The sequence below is a fragment of the Salmo salar genome, chromosome 15, assembly GCF_965601325.2.
Source record: "Salmo salar chromosome 15, fSalSal1, whole genome shotgun sequence".
Taxonomy (NCBI): domain Eukaryota; kingdom Metazoa; phylum Chordata; class Actinopteri; order Salmoniformes; family Salmonidae; genus Salmo; species Salmo salar.
The window spans coordinates 56,572,208-56,592,138 of NC_138305.1; the positions used below are offsets into that span (position 1 = coordinate 56,572,208).

Here is a 19,931-nt window from a genome sequence, read left to right on the forward strand (position 1 = left end):
TTAAGTCAGGAGCTGGCACCGTGTAGCCAATTGTCTCACTGCACCACTACTGAGAGTGCACAGGGACAACACAGCACAGAAATAGCGTACACTTACCTCATCTATGAGGTTATATTGGTCGATAACAGCTAAGAGGTAGAGGTTTTGTCTCAAGGTTATGAAATGGTGTTCTGAAGTTCTGGTCACATATCCACACTAGCCCAAATGCTAAGGAGGCAGACCTGTAGGCAAAAGGTCGCCGGTACAAATCCTGTGCTGGGTGACAAATGTCCATTGTTCACTGTATATCAAATACACAATAAGTGGTATGCTATGGACAATGGAAGGCAGCCTGTTTGACCACATCATACATAATCTCGTGAACAGAGACCTCTTACCCAATGTGAGTGAACTCTTTAATCTGGACTAATCTCGACAGTATTTGGTTGTACCCAGGTCTGATTCAGTTGTGTAGCCCCCAGACTTTGACTAAGCCCTCTAACAGTCAATAGGTCATCCCATTACGCAACAGGCTAACTGAAATTAGTCTAGTATGTCAAAACAATAACAAGGCCCTCCCTGTCTGCTCCACTGAATCAGTTTTATGCAACTGGCCCCTTGTCTAGTACACCAAATGGCAGACTAGCAAATCACTTCAGAATGTCCCTGGTTCAGTGAGTTCACTATAATCTAAAGTTTAAGTATTTGATTTCCGGAGCTGTGTTAAAGTGACTGTTTTAAACCACAAGATGGTAGCAGAGGGTTACAGTAGGAATCTTTAGTCTAGCAGCTTGATCCTGGCTCTGTTTCAAAGCTAGGAAAACGCTTGCTTGCTTCTGGAAATTGTAGGTGGTGTAACAAATATGTTTTTTAAAAGTGAGAATAATTGCCTACATTACAATATCCTCGTACCAGTATAGAATACACGCCCATGCATTTGATTATAAGACACTAAACTAAGGGTGTCAAATACTAATAACTGTTGCTGCCATTCTATGTTGTCATCTTAGGTCTATGTAGTGTTGTCTCACTTGTCATGAGCCAATAAAAACAGGTCTGGTGTTTGACTTGTACATTTTCTCTGAGGGTTGATGTGCTGTGGTATAGAGATGTATTAAAAAGGTAATCTCCAGATTCTGAGTGATGGAGATTTGAGACTGAAACCTTGATAAGTGATCTGTGTCCAGATATAGAACTAAATAAGAGGGATAGGAGACGCAATCCGTCAAAGAGTCGTCTCCCGTGGCCATCCTTTCTGATCTCGTCTCGTGGGCTTCCAAGGCTAGTCAAGGAGGAATGAGGCAAATCATGAAAGCACTTAATGGCTGTTCTTGGATGAAAATATATTTAAAAAAAAACATTCTTTATTGACCATATGTTGATGTACACAGCTGTTTTTTTTTAATAAAAGCGCTCACAAAATGCTAATGTAGGATCTCTTATATTTTTTAAATGCTGTAACAAACGAAATGTTTAATTACAAATCGATAAAAAAATATTATAATTCAAATTCTTAACTGCTCTAAATGCAAAATAGTCACGTATTGTAGTATGTGCCACATCCCAACTGTCTGCAATAGCTAATAGCCTTTGTTTCCTGTATGTACACAGGAGCATCTACCATTTAATAATACACAGAACATCAAATAAAAGTACATTATATGTACAATAGTAGATTAAGCCATTTAGTACAGGATGTCTACTAAAAGGACACTTGCAATATTATTATTTTGAAATAGAAAAAAAATGTGCTTATGTAAAATAAAGAGGGCTCCAAAGAAACTATAATATTAAAGCCATTTGATGAAGAACAACAGTCACCAAAGTGAAGTCCTCTGTTCTCAGGACATTGGAACAGACAGGGTTGGGATCCATTCTACTTTGTCAATTCAGGAAGTCAACTGAAGAGCCAATTCTCCTCTTTGAGAAGCAATGAATTGGAATTTAAGTTTACTTCCTTAAATGTATGAAATTGTAAGTGAATTGACCACAACCCTGCAGCCATCCAGTTGTTTGTGCCATCTGTAAAGCACTCTAGACTTCCTTCTAGTAATTGTACAGCAAAATTGTTGGGAGTGGAAGGGGATGGCATAAATTGGTGAATGTTATTCCTTAAAAAAAAGAAACGAAAAAGAAACCGCAAAACGTGATCATGGTAGTAATTGTAGTATATTTACAATTTGCACATTCAATTTGAACATCAGAGTTTTTGCAGGCAAAGGAATAGACCTTGCAAGCATCCTGAAGCAGTGTCTCACACACACATACACAGCAGCACCACCTGGATGGTGAGCATCTCTAAAGGGATACAGCCAGAGTCCTTGTCTGTCTGGGGGAGCAAACAATGGTACTGCAACAGACACATCAATACTCTTGATAGCGTCTCAAATGGCACACTACTTCCTATATAGTGCAGTACTTTTGATCAAGGTCTATTGGGCTCTAGGGGAACAAGTATCCATTTGGGACAGATCCTAAATGGAACGGGGAATAAGAGGTTAATTGGGAAGCATCCTTCTATACACGTTATATATCAGGCACACAGAGGGACTGACAGAACCGACCAGACCACACAGCATGACTGACTCATTTTGGATATTTTTATTATTCAAGTTCTAAAAATCAGGAAGTCCTTCCATGTTAAGTCGTTGGGGCTACTCCACTCCTCTCTAGCTTGACCACCATCATCTGCTTTGTAGATTTAACAAGGCATGCAACTGAAGCTAAACAGCTCATATGCGTTTTGCACTCGACACAGATGTAAATAAACACGGAATACTCTGGGGCAGTGTGTGTTTCGACGCGTCTCTCTGGTCTGTTGGGAAGCTAATGATGAATTCAACGTTACTCTTCTTTCTCAGTTTAGCCGATGTCCCCCATGTACAATAAAGGCACTATGAAAAGAAAGGCTTGTGTTCAAATTCGACTCGGTTTCTCCAGAAAGAATGGTCTTTATATGACTGAACTAGCCTACTACTTGCTAACACATAACAGCAACATCAGAAAGGAAGGGGTTTTGGTTATGAAAAGTAGAAAAACCAGCAATGAGTATTCCTCTGTGTGTAGCCCAGTTCAGTTCCTCTTGTCCCACTCACACACAAACTCAAAATGGGAGTCTGTAAACACTGAACTACAAAATTAGACCTTGGAGTTTTCACATCAATAACATGACAGAAGTTGGATATCATTGATCAATATTAATGAAGAATAAAAGACTGGTGGGGATTGTGAAGTGCACAGACAGAGTCTGTGTCTTTTGTTTTTACATGGACAGTAAACTCCAATGGATCCAGAAAACCATTGCCCATTGTGTGAACAACCCAAACACACTGCAACCTGGGTCAATGTATTGCCTACAATATCATTCAGATAAAAAAAGAAAGTGAAGTTGGCACCAAACTATGTTTGTACAGACCAGCAGATGTCCAGTGGAGGACAGAAGAGCCCCTCTTCCTGTCCCTCAGCCTCAACCTTCCTCAGGCCAGCACATTTAAATCCCCACAACTTCATTAGAACAACGTCTGTTGACCAACAGACAGTCCGCCGACTGTCCCCCTTGCTTCCCCTCCTATCAAATCATAGCAGAACAAAGAAAAATGCACAGAGAGAGAGAAGGGTAAAGCTCATGGCAAAAGCAGCTGTAATGGGGCTCTGAGGAAGAAGTACAGAGTTTTCCTTTCTATGCTCAAGTAGAGAGAGATGGGAAGAAAATAAAGTGGTCCTCAACCAAGCTGCTTCTTCCTCCGCCCATTACGTACAGATTGTGCCTATAATACATGTCTGTTCGCCAGTCCAATTGCCAAAGCACATGTCATCATTAATAAGAGAAAAAGAACAGAAACAAACCAACAAATAAAAACAAGAAAAGAAAACCTGAGAGAAATTACCAAAAGGGGGCACCACTTTCACAAGACAGCGAGAGCAGGACAGAGGGATAGGGAGGTGGGGTGAGGGAAACAATGTCATGTTTGGTCATGCCATAACGTCCTGTGCCATTGACATCTGTTGCGCAGGGCTGGAGTGGACTGGGCTGGGGATCAATTGTCATAGTTGGACTGGGCTAAGTAGAGTTGTGCTGATTTGGTTTGAGCTCCAGATTTTTTCAGCCAGGTCATTCTGTTCTCTTCTGCGCTGGTCCGTCCGTCGTGTCCTTCCATCCGTATCGGACTGTCAGTGTGAATCGGACTGTACTGTGTGTGGTTTCTAGTGGCCGTCGTGTGGTGTGACCATGTTCTCAGCCCTCCGGTGTGTCTCCAGGGCATTGACGGTGGAAATGTCTTGAGGCAGCTCAGACTTCCTCCTGACCAGCGGACGCTCCTTACGCTCGTTCCTCTGGAGCTATCAGGGACAGGCAGGAACAGAGAGAGAACAGTTAAGCATAGTCCAGTCATACCAAAAGCTACAAAATAGTAAGAAATTGCCAAGCGCTCCCATTTTTGGGTGTATTTTCCAAATAGCATGCACAACTTCACGTTGGCTGTTGGCCTATCAAGCACAGTGCTGAAGCTAGCTAACGAGACCCTACCCCGATTGGTTATTGGTTGCTGCTAATTTGCATAAACATGGGACTCAGTCGCTGACCGTTAAGTTACTGAATGTATCGTTGTGTCTCCTGCCCCCATTGAAAACAAATGATCTCCAGCAGTTTATCGTTAGAGACGGTGCCTGGTGTAATCAAAGCATTGGACTGGTCACACACCCATACTGGTTCCTCTGCACCAAGAGACAAGGGAACGGCTACACAGAGAGTGAGTTCACCCCCTCAAAACAAACGTTCTCTAGTCCTTAACTTCTCTAGGCTAGGGGGCGGTATTTTCACATCCGGATGAAAAGCGTGTCCAAAGTAAACTGCCTGCTACTCAGAAGCTAGGATATGCATATTATTAGATTTGGATAGAAAACACTCTGAAGTTTCTAAAACTAAAATGATGTCTGTGAGTATAACAGAACTTATATGGCAGGCAAAACCCTGAGGACAAACCATCCAGGAGAATTTTCTTTTTTGAGGTCACTCTTTTCAATGGGAATCTAGAATTCTAAGGCAGTTGCTTGCAGTTCCTATTGCTTCCACTGGATGTCAACAGTCTTTAGAAATTGGTTGATGTTTTTCCTTTGCGTAATGAAGAAGTAGGCCTGTTCAGAACGAGGGTCGAGTGAAGTGTACTGTTGTGGTTGAGGCGCGTGACCTGAAAGCACGCTCCACTTTGTTTTCCTCCGGTATTGAACACAGTTTATCCCATCTTAAATTGTATCAATTATTTATGTAAAATAATACCTAAAGTTGTTTGAAATGTTTGGACAAAGATTACAGGTAACTTATGAGATATTTTGTAGTCATGTTGCGCGAGTTGGAACCGGTGTTTTTCTGGATCAAACGCGCCAAATAAATTGACATTTTGGATATATAACGACGGAATTAATCGAACAAAAGGACTATTTGTGATGTTTATGGGACATATTGGAGTGCCAACAGAAGAAGCTCGTCAAAGGTAAGGCATGAATTATATCTTTATTTCTGAGTTTTGTGTCGTGCCTGGCGGGTTGAATTATGATTTTCATGTGTATGTTTGATGGGGTGCTGTCCTCAGATAATCGCATGGTTTGCTTTTGCCGTAAAGCCTTTTTGAAATCTGACACGTTGGCTGGATTAACAACAAGTGTAGCTTGAATTTGGTGTATTGCATGTGTGATTTCATGAAGGTCTAATATTTATAGTAATTTAATTTGAATTTGGCGCTCTGCCATTTCACCGGATGTTGTCAAATCGATCCCATATTATTATTATTATAATAATAAACAATGTGCATTGTGATAAGTTATGTAAAATTGCTTATAATACTATTAATACTCCAAACATTTTTTGGAAGAAAAACCTTTATTATTATTATTTTTTTATATAATAATTTGTATACCACTTGCAGTACCCCTGCGGACCACAGGTTGAAAACAACTGCTGTAGGGTGTACACTACAGTACGGTGTTTAATTAATTAATGTCAGCTCTTCGCTGCCTTTGAAATGTGAGCCTGCCTATATCTGATCCTGTCAATAAGTGCAGCACTCACAGCCCTCTCCCTGAACCGGTTCTTCACCTACAACCTAGACTTCGTCCCAAATTGCACACGATTCCCCACGTAGTGAACTACTTTTGACAAGGGCCCATGCTACCCTGCTCCTGTTCATACACAAGTCTGTCTCTCCACCTATTTAAAAACTGCAACAAGGTGTGAGAGGACCCACAAGATTAGTTCTACTAATGTCACACTGGTGCTACATTTCACACAGTGAGGAAGACACTGCTCTGGACATTCACGTGAACACACGACAGCATGGAGGTGGTCAGCGGAAAGGAACACACACAGTCCCACACCCACAGTACCTGTGTGGCCTCTTCCTCTATAGTCTTCTTCAGCATGTTGAAGTCCTCTATCATTGGTCCGTCTGTCTCCATGGGACTACCCAGGCCTGACGGGTCCACGTACACCAGGAACTAAACAAGGAGAGAGAAAGGGGGGAGGATTATAATGAGACACCAGGAAGTAAACCCAGCAAGAGAAAGAAGTGAAGGACTCCCAGAACCAAAGATAATAAATATACCTTTTCAGATCATTTGGTCAAAATATATGATGGCTGTGTCCAGTTCTGCTAGGTGCTTGTTGGGCTCTGAGCAATACACAGAGTACAGCCATTGCGTACATCCATTTATCTGTTGCTGCCTGGGCTGTTCTGTCCTGAGATGGGGGACTAGGTGCCGTACTACTGGGTTGAGAGGGGAAGAGACACCGGGGCTGGAGTAACATGCCCGCACAGAGACGAATAGTGACGATGCGTGCTCACCTGAGGGTTGGACTTGGCCAGAGTCTCGATCTTCACCCACGCTTCTTCTCGCTCTTTCCACTTGGCCTTCTCTCTGCGTACACACGACGACAGGGGAACAGTCATTTCAGAGTCATGGGCAACATGTGGGTGGACGTTGTAAGTTTAAGGCTTCTTACTTGTTCTTCTCTGCTCGGAACTGCTGAGTGCAGTCGTCGAATAGCTTCTGGTTCATCTCCATGAAGAGCTTCAGGGCGTTGTAGATCAGACCGTGGATCGTCCTGTACACACAGACATGCAGAGAGACACGCACACACAAATTCATATGAACCCAGGAATGCATAACAATAAAACATACGGTTGTTAACTTCCTTATAATAGGGCGGAAAACCGATAGGCAGAAAGAGAGACAGCTCCATAGTGGTAGTTAGTTGTTAGCAGAGCGACTCACTTGTTCCAGTGGGTCTTGGAGTTGCGGTAGAGCGAGGGGAACATGATAGGGAGGATTCTGGCGGCATTGTCACTGATCAGACTCATGATGTACTCGTTGTTCCAGTAGTACAGCGCTCTCTCTGCCACCTGACACACAAGGAACGCTTGGTCAGGTAACATCTTAGCACACATAACCACTAACACACACAAGCACGCAACACATAACACCTGAGCAAACAACATAACACACCTGGAAGTGTGGGCTGGACACACACTTGGCCAGCTGTCTGAAGAGGGGCTCCATGACCTTGACAAACTCAGAGGGTTCGATGACGTCCAAAATCTCCTCCAGCTCGTTGAGGAACATCACCTCTTTTGGACTGTGGGTCTTTGGCCAGTACTTCAACAGAGCCATCACTGTCTGTAGGAGAGAAGAGTAGAGCCATACTTTAACACTGCACTAACTAGTCACACGCATAGCTGTTGGTCTTTGACCAGTACTTTAACAGAGCCATCACTGCCTATGGAGACGATTTGCACATAAACACTGAACCAGCTTTGGAGCAATGTACTAATCTCACAGTGTACTGGGGACTGGTGATTTTTGCCCAGCGAACTGGAAGATGTCTTACCGGTTCTGTGAGGGTGCTGTCCTTCTCTAGAAACTGCACCACGCAGTACGCCAGCTAGAAAGAGACAGACACAAAAGAGCACATTAACTACAACTATCATGTTAACAACACTGACTACAACTGGAATGAACGTGTATTCCAACCTATAACACTGTAGGCCTCTATCAAAAGGTTTTGTTCTAAAGTAGGTCTAGTAGCTTCTTTAACAGTAATGGGTCTAGATGCGATACCTGCGGGTGATAGACACTAAGGGACTTGACTTTGTGTAACGGCAGCAACACTTTCAACAGGAATATCTTGTGCTCCTCTTTCAACGGTAATGCAAACCCATTGATTATGCTGCAAACAGAAAGACAAAAGGGTTGTGATCAGCAAAATCTAATACGGAGGAGATCGGCAAAACAACATAGGCACAAAAACTATTTGAAATAATTACAATTTGACATACCTTCCTAATATTTCCAATAACTCTGCTATTCCGTTATGATGTTCCGTTTCATAAATGAAGCTGCAATGAAATGACAGTTCTATCAATTAAAATGACAAAAGACCCAAGCAAAACAGACCAGTGAAATTAATGGTCATTTAAAAAACATTGCCACTCGTCATGTCAAGTGTCTCCGATAATGACGCGACTCAACACATAACTACAATCTCACAGTGCTGTATTAGGGCCATTTACTCACCTATAAAATATGTTATTTATCTGTTTCCTGATGTATGCTCTCAGGCCCAGGAACTTGCCGTAGATACGATGCAGAGTGGTCTTTAGAAAGTCCCTTTCCCTGGGGTCTTCACTGTCAAACAAGTCCAATAGCTGTGGAGACAACACAGTGACCTTACAACACCTGTTTACAACACACACAGAGACACAGCCAGTCCCACATCCCATGTTGCTTTACTTCCAGTGAGAAAGGACCAGTGCTTACCTGCATTACAAATTTTTGGTCAATATACTTCTTGGCTACATTTGGTTGAAAGTCTGGAGACTCTAGAAACCGGAGGAAGAACTCGTAGACGAGCTGGAGAAAGAGGAGCAGAGGTGTACACATCAGTGGTATGAAACAGTGTGTGTTCATTCATTCACGTGCGTGCGCGTGTGTGTACCTGTAGGTGCGGCCACGCTGCCTCTAGCGTGGGCTCATCCTCCTCCGGGTCAAACTCCGCCCCTGTGGGGTTGGACGATGGAGGCAACGTCCTGAACATGTTCACTGCAAACTGAAGGACAGAGACACAGACAGACAAGTCACTACACAAAACGCTACACATTAACACCATCAGAACTAATCACGACAGGGGTCAAAGATTAGCTTTAAAACCAACTCTGGCACTTTCACACCGATGTGAAAATGGACATTTTGATTAATTTGTGTCAAACTAAATAGAAGATAACGGTACTGACTTTCATCGGACCTCTTCACCCATCAGCCTGTTTCTTCCTGTTCATTTATGTGCTCATTTTTAGATTTCAAAACATTTTCTGTCAAAGCAGCCAAAAGATGAAGCACAAACCACTACTGCTGCAGACTAGAGAGCGCAGGAAGGAATGACACGACCGTCAAGATGACATTTACCTGGCCTCTCTCTCCAGCTCGGTAAAAAAAAACAAGTAGCCTAGATTGGTGAAAAGAAAGCCACCGTCTCTCCATCTCCCACAACGAATAAGCAGCAGACATCTCTCATCACTCCGTCTGTCAGAGTAGACGCAGGCTTCTCTTTATCTCACAGCCTTTTCTCACCTCTCAGAGAACACTACATCCCGCCACACCCCTTGCAGGCCTGAGGTTAGCGTGCACTCACTTGTCAATGTTTACGTTCTGAGAACCCCTTTTATTTTCCCCCCCCGAGTGTGTCACTGTCAGTCTAATGGACCACCAAGTCACATGAACAGGGAGCGCTTTACCAATCTGAAGCTGATACGTCTGTAACAATAGCCCACTTATCAAAGAGCCGTCCGTCGTGGCCTATTATAACCATAAAGAACACACCTTTTACAGTGCGCTTCGTCCATCTCTCTCCATACTTTGATGTTTAAAGCAGTGAACACTTCAAAGTGAAGGGGCAAGAAGGGGAGAACTAAAGTAAACCAAGAACATTGTTATGCCGATTTGACAGCAGCCTTGCATTTTCTGCTGCACTGATCAAATAGAGGCAGGATCAGGAGAATAGGGGGAAATTTGCACCTCGATCATCCTCGGTTTCCTGCGTAGCATTGAGGCCTGCTTTGATAAACATCAAAGGCTTTAATTCAGACCTGGCTGGCTGACAGGCACGCAGGCAGCACTTAACATCTGCAGCCATGTCCACACTGGACTAATTTACATTTAGACTACCACACAGACCCAGTATTTCATTCACTCAGCTACAGCTAGTAGGTGGCCTGGCCTGCTAACCAGGGCTGAACTGAAGGGACGAGGAGGCTATATCTGTTAGAGGTAGGTAAACCCATGATGATGAACACCAATTCGATTTTTTGTCAACTATGTGGACTGAAACAGATTGAGCCCACAGTGGTAGCCCTTGGCTGATAACAGCTAGCAAGTTAATACTGGTAGATAAGAGGCCTACTGCTAACCGATAAGATTTAAGTCCAGTGAGTGTAAAGGCATCAGTATGCTTCAATTCAGCTGGCGGCTTGCCGAAGTCGACTAGGCAAACCGAACGAGTGTGCTCACATACTCCCTTAAAAGACCTTGGCTTGAGAAACTAGAAAAAAAAGCAGCAAGTACTGTTTGTCCATTCTGAGACACCGTAGCCAGTATACACTTCCTTAAAATAGTAATTATTAATCTATGACGACTCAAAAATCTGTCATTCATTTTGTTGTTTTTGCCAAGTAGATCTTAAATCGCGCAATTTTACACCTGACGAATATGTTACATGGTGCAGTATTTCTCAATGAAAAAATGTGCATGAGAACGAGGTCGTCTCTCGTTGAATGACAACAAAGACTGAAGAATCCCTACTGTTGACCAATCACCGACGAAAGGGCGTAGATGTCGGCACCCAACTTCAGCTTGCGTGCCCGAACGGCCTGAAAAAACCCTCACCGAAGTCCAAAACGTCACCATAATATATGAACACACTCTTCTGAACTGTTTGGGCTGGGAAGCATGCAGATGCCTTAAAGCAATTGTATTTTGTCATACCCTGGGTTCACATAGTTCATCTGATAGGCACGTCACATTCCCTACGCCTCAGGAACCAAAATACAATATCTAACTAGAACTGAAATAACCTGCCACAGGCAACCTCAATTTTTAAATAACTTGGAAACTTTGTGGGATTTGAAAGATTTTGACAGTTGAATTGATTGAAATGGTTTCTAGCTTTTGTGATTGTTTGAGGATGGCAGGGTTATGACGTCAATAAAAGCCAGATAGACAGAACCATGCACAAAATATTTGTTTGTATGAGGGGTTTATAGGTCTACCTACACCCGACCCAGGACAAGACCTCTAGGGGAAACACGGTTGTCTCTGGTGACCATTAATAGCAAGTTTATGAGGACAGAATCAATGTCGTTGTGACTAGTCCTATGTTCACCACACAAATCAGCATGGAAGGGAAACAGCATGATAGGCATTTGTAAGTGCATGAGGCAAGGCCTTGTCCACTGTGTCTACTGACCACGTGCACCACCTCTGGGTAGATGGGCTCTGTGATGACGTTCCTGTTGTGGGTGATGTACTCCACCATCTCGCTGAGCGCAGCCCGCTTCACCTCCTTCCATTTCAGGTCGCTCAGAGGATCCGACAAAAAGTCAAAAAGGACACAGCACTGACGCAGCTTCTGGACAAACAGCTTCTCCTGCTCCGCCGCAGGGACATCTAGGAGAGAGAGAAAGAGAAAGAGAAAAAGAGAGAGAGAGAGAGAGAGAGAGAGAGAGAGATTCATACGTTGTCGCCTCACGAGGGAAATAATTTTTCACTGCTTTACAAAATACGCAGAACAAACAAATTTGCAGCACAGGCTGTAGGCAAAATAATGAAATAGAGAGGCTGGGGATCCAACTTTTCCTGGACCCTTCTTCCCGATATAGTGATGTTTTTTCAGGAGGGAGTACATGCAGCTATTTAGGCAAGCTAAAAGCAGCATATCAAAACACAAGCAAGACAGACAGGTAGTCTAAGTAGCAATGTTATTTTTTCATTGCAAACATGGGAAAGCAGGGGGGCAGACAAGCAGTCAAAGTAAGTGTTATTTTTCAGCAACTAAGGCTACGATATGGCAGCATAACTTGTACACCTTTTAACTGATTTGAGGAGCAGCAGAAGTGATTCCTGGAACCCAAAGAACTTCCGGTGTGTAAACAGCTGTTCCATCACAGCCGTAACCAGCTAGCTAACGTAGTCTCGTTGTTTTCAAGGTCAAAATGTGCATTTGACCATATTATTCACGGGTGGGATCGTCCTTACGACCGGGAAGGAATCCATTTTTCAAAATTAAAAAGTTAAGATTTCCCAAAGAAGAATGGCAGCGGGATGCAGTGCCTGCATGGATAGTAACGTTAGCAGCAGGAGGTGGCGGCGCAAGGATGACGTGTAGCACACGGTAAGTTTCTAAATGTTTTTTTTTATTATTATTGAATATTTAAAACATACTTGCAGTGAAGCCGCTCAACAACTACATCACATTAGTCATCTAACAGACTCACATCCACAGCGAAACACAGAAGCAACCAGGGTCAACACCCTGCTCAAGGGCACGCCGACAGATCTCCCACAAGGTCAAAAGCGAGGACCCGAACCATCAGCCACCGGCCAAAGCTCCCAACCGCCAGGCCACCAGCACTCCCACACCAGCCCTCGCCAGGCCCAGATCCCCCACACCAGGCCAAGACCCCCCCCCCCCCCCACAGTTCAAGAGCTGGCCCCTTTTTCTTGTAAATAAATACAAATAAATACATTTTCCCATCAATCTAAACACAATACCCCACAATGACAAAGCAAAAAAAGGTTTAGAAATTTTAGCAAATTAAATAAAAACTGAAATATCACATTTGCATAAGTATTCAGACCCTTTACTCAGCACTTTGGCAGCGATTACAGTCTTGAGTCTTCTTGGGTATGATGCTACAAGCTTGGCACACCTGTAATTGGGGACTTCCTCCCATTCTTCTCTGCAGATCCTCAGGTTATATAGGGAGCGTTGCGGCACAGCTTTTTCCATGTCTCTCCAGGGATGTTTGATCGGGTTCAAGTCCGGGCTCTGGCTGGGCCACTGAAGAACATTCAGAGACTTGTCCCGAAGTCACTCCTGTGTGGTCTTGGATGGGTGCTTAGGGTCGTTATCAGGTTGGAAGGTGAACCTTCGCCCCAGTCCGAGGTCCTGAGTGCTCTGGAGCAGGTTTATCAAGGATCTCTCTGTACTTGCTCCGTTCATCTTTCCCTTGATCCTGACTAGTCTCCCAGTCCCTGCTGCTGAAAAACATTCCCACTGTGTTCTTGGGGACCTTCAATGCTGCAGAAATGTCCTGGTACCCTTCCCCAGATCTGTCTCGACACAATCCTGTCTCGGCACTCTACGGACACTTCCTTCGGCATCATGGCTTGGCTTTTGCTCTGACATCCACTGTGGGACCTTATGTAGACAGGTGTGTACATTTCCAAATTATGTCCAATAAATTGACCACAGGTGGACTTGAAGTTGTAGAAACATCAAGGATGATCAATGGAAACAGGGTGCACCTGAGCTCAATTTCTAGAGTCTGAATATTTACGTAATGAAGGTGTTTTTTATTATTTGTAATACATTTGCTAAACATTATAAAAACCTGTTTTCGCTTTGTTATTATGGGGTAATGCGTGTAGATTGATGAGGAAATTGCTTTATTTAATTAACTTTAGAAGAATAAGACTAATGTAACAAAATGTGGAAATATTCAAGGGGTCCAAACACTGTAGGTGTTCTTTGCATGATATGAAAGTGTTGATTCTTTGACTTAAGTATAGTGAATTTTATGGTCATTTAACATTCCCTGTTTGTCAGTTTCATTTGGTTGTCACTCATTTTGTCTAATGATATTGCACAGATTTGCAGCTGATGTCCTTGATCATTTGTGTGGGTGTAACAATCCCTGTATGGCTGATCTGGGATGCAACCCCTGTCCACAACAGCACTTTATACCCACAAAGCAGCATCCATTATCCTACCAAAACCATGATCTTGGTTGGGCTAGGATAACAGTACTTTAGGTCTCAAGGCAGGTGATATCTCCACACGATGGCTACTAGGGCTTTGTCTCACTGTCTTTCCTTGATTCCTCACATCTCACCTGTATTGGATCACAACTGACCTTCTCCAATGGGGTTTGAGGCGGCGGCAAGGAATCGAGGAAGGACGAATTGAGAAAGAGCCAAGCACTCACCTGTCAACTAGCTCACTGAATTCCTCCTCAACCTCAGCAAAGCAGACTGAACTTAGTTAATCTAGCACCAACATAATTTTACGGGTATTTAATTCTGCTACATTGACTCCGATCACAGTCGGTGACTGAGTTACACTGTTAGTGGCTTAGGTGGTGGTGAAAGGTTTGACTGTAGCAGAGGCGAGCTGGTGAAAAAGTGACCCTTCACTGTGGTCACTCTCCAGGGTATTTCTCTCTTGGCACTACTATCCATGCTTTACCCTTTTGGTTCCATTGCTTACAGTGAATGAGAGATTATTCATGCCCAATGCAGACATATGATGGGATTAGTATTGGCCTTGTGGGCATGTGCAATGCATGTGGCTTGTCATTTCTATACTGAAACAGGATTAATAAATTCTCACATTTCTCAACTAAATGTAAACAGTTTTCTCCATTTAAAATGATATTAGACATAGTAAAAGCACTCACATCTGAGGTAACTTGTGTGTGGGAATCATTTGATGATAACTTCATTAAAAGAAGAAAAAGGCTGATACTGGAAAGATGAGTGTGTGGGTTTTTCATTTTTCATTAGATGAGGCTAACTTTGCAATCACAGGCTATATATACACATACAATACCTGTCAAAAGTTTGGACACACACAACTTCTGTGACAACACCTCACGGACAGGTTTGGTTTGCAGACCTTGTGAACAGCAACCATAATACTTGGACATTCTCCTTTCACTAAAGGATAGTTTAACAAATGGATATCTTCTATTTGGATAGGTGCTAAGATTTCCATAACAGATTTGACTTCGCCAGCTACTGTACATGCAGTCATGAAATGTATTAGTACAAGCCCTACCCTAGCTACAGATTGTAACACCAGATAATGTGATTGAACCCCAAAATGTTGGTATCCATTATACTGGGAGTTACAGGTTTGCCTACACAAAACATCAGATTATTCAACTAAACTGGTATTGGCGATATTATCTTTGTTCTCAATTCACGGAAACAGGAGTCTCAATGTCCATGTCCGGCAGTGGGCCCATTTTAACTTAGAAAATGCTCTGTTACTAAAATAAATACATATCTGCACCATGAAGTAATCAAACAATGTGTACGCCACCATCTTGTCTATTTCAAATATTCTCTCATTGTACGAGACGAGTAAGTGTCATGAAATGCGGCACTTTAGGGTGGACCCACCAGTCTCAATCAATGAGAGAGAATTTGAAAGGAACAAGATTGCGGCGTATACATTGTTGGATTACTTCATGGAGCAAAAACAAATTTAATAATGGGGGCATTTTCTAAATTAAAACGGACCCCCTGCAACTGGACACTGACATTGAGAATCCTGTTTTGGTTAAATCACATTTGGTGTGCAGCTAGCCTTACCCTCGTAATGAAAGTAGGCCTTAAGGATGACACGCACAGGAGAGACATCATTAGCAAATACCACAATCATGAGGGTGTGTAGAAAGGAATATTTGAAGGTTAATTTGATTTAATTGCAAAATACAAAAACCGCCAAATGCTGCTTGAAATAAAGTTAATATTATGTACCATTCTTGTGTGCAGTTCAAAATGATCACCACAAGGTGTCAGTGCTAGCATCTGTATAGTCTAGCTTTACTGTAAACAAAAGACTGGCTAGATCTCGTAAGGTGGTCGATAATACATGACTAGAGCAAGCTAGCGGTTCATTAAAACTACAGTATGTTTTTTTAACACCATGAAGGCCAAAGGGCTCATTTTGACCCAATATTAATTTAACATTTAAAAATGTTATGTCCCCACCATCCTTGACTTTTCCCGAAGTCTATTTAACACACGTATGTTAGAATTTCGATATCACAAACAGAATTTGTTATAAGCAGTTAAGAGGACATGTCAATCGAAACATCACATGCAGGTAAAACAGTTACTATATATAAATGTATCAGAAAGGGCATATTCTGAGATTTCCAAAACACTTACCATTGCCAAATAACTCAATGTTCCATGCGCTCCACAAGTGAGCACACAGCAACAAACAGCGCACAGTAACAAACTAATGAAAATGGTAGTTTAGATTTATTTTTTCTTATGTTACCCAAGACCTTCATAAACACAAGCAAAATAGTATTCTCCCCGTAGCATACATGAAATGTATTTATTACTATTAGAATGTTGAGTAAAAATGACTCCTCATTGGCCTCAAGAGGGGGTACAAAGACACCAGACTTTTCTAGTGTTAATAGAAACTAAGTGGGAAATACACCTGGGCAAAATAGTTGCATTTTGGAGGAAGCAGACGAAGAGCTGAGTGACAGATTAACGAGGTGTTGATAGCGAGCAGCAGTAAATACCCCACTAACTTTTGATGTAAACATTGTGGCCGTCACACTAGCTCTGTGGTGTTATTTGCTGTGCTAATCAAATAAAACACCATCGCAACATATCACACCCAAGTATCATGATAATATCGTACCATGAGGTCCCTGGCATTTCCCAGCCCTAAAGTACAACACGCGTGCTTAAAACACAGATTGTTCTGCCACAATGCAATATGTAGACTTCACCTTTCTTGTGCTACTGCAATATCCTTAGTTACAGAGAAGGTTGTAGCCTAAATCCCCCTACAAAACGTATTTATTTTTGGAAGGTCAATTCAAATAGCCGCTGGGTTTTTATTTCTGCTGTTCAGAAATATGAGGCAGAAACATAGGCTACATCATCATGTCGATCAAATTGGTTGAAGGTTCAGAAGACGGTGAGTAAAAGAGAAACGTGAAGGGGGAGGTTGAGCAGCAGATACATAAGACATGTGGAGGGGGAGGGTGGGCAGCAGCTTCCTAAAAAAAAAAAGTGTAAAATAACATGCACAGAACGGGAATGAGCAAATGATTGATACTCTAATAGTAGGCAGTCTCAGACCCTGAGGCACTCCTGACAACAGTGCTTGCCGAACGAATACAAAATGTAAAAACGCTTTCAATCATGCTCCAGGAGAACAGAGCGTGACAGCCACCACAGAACCATTAACTCACAAATAGCCACTCGTTATCAGTCTCCTTTTTCTGGATGAACGCTCACCTCATGTAGATGGCTAGCTATTGCACACTCATCATTGCCGAGCAGCAGCCTTCTGTGCACTGTGCATGTGATGACCGATCACAAAAACAGCCGGACAGAACTCAAGGTTTTAGAACAAAGCAGCCTCATACACTACACAGCCATTCCAATCTGCAGAGGACACAGATGCAGTCTGACATGGGTCTCCTGTGGCCTCAGACAGTGCATTCTGGTAAACCAATCAGAATGTTGCTATTAACCTGTTCAAGTACACAAAAGTTTTTCCTTTATGAAATGTCTGCCGTTCATTTTTTTTTTCTTCAACTTGTCAGCGTAGGTTAGTGCTTTACTGACCCACCTGTATGTGACTACTTCTATCTGTGCATCACCATCACCACTGAGACCGGCAAGAGACCAGGAGTGCTTCTCTAGGATCAGTTGTGCCTTTTAGATCACAATTGTATGGACAGTGGGACCCGATGATAGATCAGCACTTGATACATACGGCCGCAGATGACAATTCTAATCCCACAGATAGCAATAACCAGGGAAGTTGTTGTTTTTGGCCAATCTACACTCGCATGATGGGTAGCTTAACCATGCCTGGCTAGTTTAGACTTGAAGATGCATTTAAGTTCCCAGAACTAAAACGCCTTGGCTTTAGCTCATAGTAATGCGGTCTTGAGTTCGATACGGTGCCATGACAGTTATCCAAGATGGAACCATGTTCTGTTCATTAGGCTTCACACACACACACACACACACACACACACACACACACACACACACACACACACACACACAACCTGTTTGGGCTAAGGGGCAGTATTGAGAATTTTGGAAAAAATATGTGCCCATTTTTAACTGCCTCCTACACCAACTCAGAAGCTAGAATATGCATATTATTGTTCAGGTTTGAATAGAAAACACCCTAAAGTTTCTAAAACTGTTTGAATGGTGTCTGTGAGTATAACAGAACTCCTATGGCAGGCAAAAACCTGACAAGGTTTCATGCAGGAAGTGGCCTGTCTGACAAGGAGTCGTGCGTCTTGCATCTGTTTATTGAAGAGTAAGGATCTTAGCTGTAACGTGACAATTCCCAGGGCTCCAATAGGCTCTCAGAACCCGGGAAAAACCTGAACGATGACGAGGCAGCCTCTGGCTGAAACAGATTATCGCCTTATCCAAGTGGCCGATCAGAGGACCATTGAATGAGGCGCGTGCACGATTCGCCCCCGTGGAGAAACTTCATTCGGCTGTTTAGCTTATTGCAGATTCCCGGTCGGAATATTATAGCTTTTCTACGAGATAAATGGCATAAAAATTGGTTTTAAACAGCGGTTGACATGCTTCGAAGTACGGTAATGGAATATTTAGACATTTTTTGTCACGCCATGCGCACAACCGTTATTTACCATTGTGTCTAGAACGCACGAACAAAACAGAGGATATTTGGATATAACGATGGATTATTTGGGACCAAACCTACATTTGTTATTGAAGTAGAAGTCCTGGGAGTGCATTCTGACGAAGAACAGGAAAGGTAAGAACATTTTTCTTATAGGAAATAGGATTTTGGTGAAGGCTAATCTTGCCGGTGTCTAAATAGCTAGCCGTGATGGCTGGGCTATGTACTTAGAATATTGCAAAATGTGCTTCATCCGAAAAGCTATTTTAAAATCGGACATATCGAGTGCATAGAGGAGTAATGTATCTATAATTCTTAAAATAATTGTTATGCTTTTTGTGAACGTTTATCGTGAGTAATTTAGCAAACTGTTAGTAAATTCCCCGGAAGTTTGCGGGGGGTATGCTTTTTCTGAACGTCACATGCTAATGTAAAAAGCTGTTTTTTGATATAAATATGAACTTGATTGAACAGACATGCATGTATTGTATAACATAATGTCCTAGGTGTGTCATCTGATGAAGATCATAAAAGGTTAGTGCTGCATTTAGCTGTGGTTTGGGTTTTTGTGACATTATATGCTAGCTTGAAAAATGGGTGTCTGATTATTTCTGGCTGGGCACTCTCCTGACATAATCTAATGTTTTGCTTTCGTTGTAAAGCCTTTTTGAAATCGGACAGTGTGGTTAGATTAAGGAGAGTATTGTCTTTAAATAGCTGTAAAGTAGTCATATGTTTGAGAAATTGAAGTAATAGTATTTCAAACGATTCAAAAATCGCGCCACTGAATTCAGGTGGCTGTTACGTAGGTGGGACGAATTCGTCCCGCCTTGCCCATAGAGGTTAATGGATATCAACGCATCTACACTACCCTACCTATGCATTTGGACAGTGACACTAATATTTAAATATGGCTCTAAACTCCAGAATTTTTCATACATCAGTGCTTTACTGTTTAGAAACAAAAGCACTTTATACATCTAGTCCCCCATTTGAAGATGTCATAAGTATTTATTAAAGAAGTCAAAAGTGTAGTATTTGGTCTCATATTCCTTGCACACAATGACCATCAAGCTTGTGACTCTACAAACTTGTTTGGTGCATTTAAAGCTTGTTTTGGTTGCGTTTCAGATTATGTTTTGTCCAATAGGAAGTGAATGATAAATGGTGTCATTTTTATAGTATGTAAGCATGAATGTGGTTCCTACCATGAATACAGATAACAATGACAATCGTGAATGGTGAT

The 19,931-nt window shown here is 42.4% G+C and overlaps 1 protein-coding gene across 5 annotated transcripts in view; it reads right to left on the minus strand.

The window, feature by feature from the left end:
- Window positions 1-1,325: 1,325 nt before the first annotated feature.
- The window catches only part of LOC106571593 (serine/threonine-protein phosphatase 2A 56 kDa regulatory subunit gamma isoform), a 36,654-nt gene continuing 18,048 nt past the window's right edge, over window positions 1,326-19,931 (minus strand). For all 5 annotated transcript variants that reach the window (XM_014144838.3, XM_014144837.3, XM_082961908.1 and 2 more), the window contains 13 exons: window positions 11,489-11,688; window positions 8,966-9,076; window positions 8,788-8,880; window positions 8,545-8,675; window positions 8,307-8,366; window positions 8,089-8,197; window positions 7,859-7,912; window positions 7,477-7,647; window positions 7,246-7,373; window positions 6,974-7,075; window positions 6,816-6,888; window positions 6,358-6,468; window positions 1,326-4,317 (listed from right to left, as the gene is read on the minus strand). In XM_014144838.3, coding sequence (XP_014000313.1) covers window positions 4,183-4,317; window positions 6,358-6,468; window positions 6,816-6,888; window positions 6,974-7,075; window positions 7,246-7,373; window positions 7,477-7,647; window positions 7,859-7,912; window positions 8,089-8,197; window positions 8,307-8,366; window positions 8,545-8,675; window positions 8,788-8,880; window positions 8,966-9,076; window positions 11,489-11,688 — 1,478 coding nt within the window. In that variant the 3' untranslated portion in view covers window positions 1,326-4,182. The remainder of the gene's footprint in view (window positions 4,318-6,357; window positions 6,469-6,815; window positions 6,889-6,973; window positions 7,076-7,245; window positions 7,374-7,476; window positions 7,648-7,858; window positions 7,913-8,088; window positions 8,198-8,306; window positions 8,367-8,544; window positions 8,676-8,787; window positions 8,881-8,965; window positions 9,077-11,488; window positions 11,689-19,931) is intronic.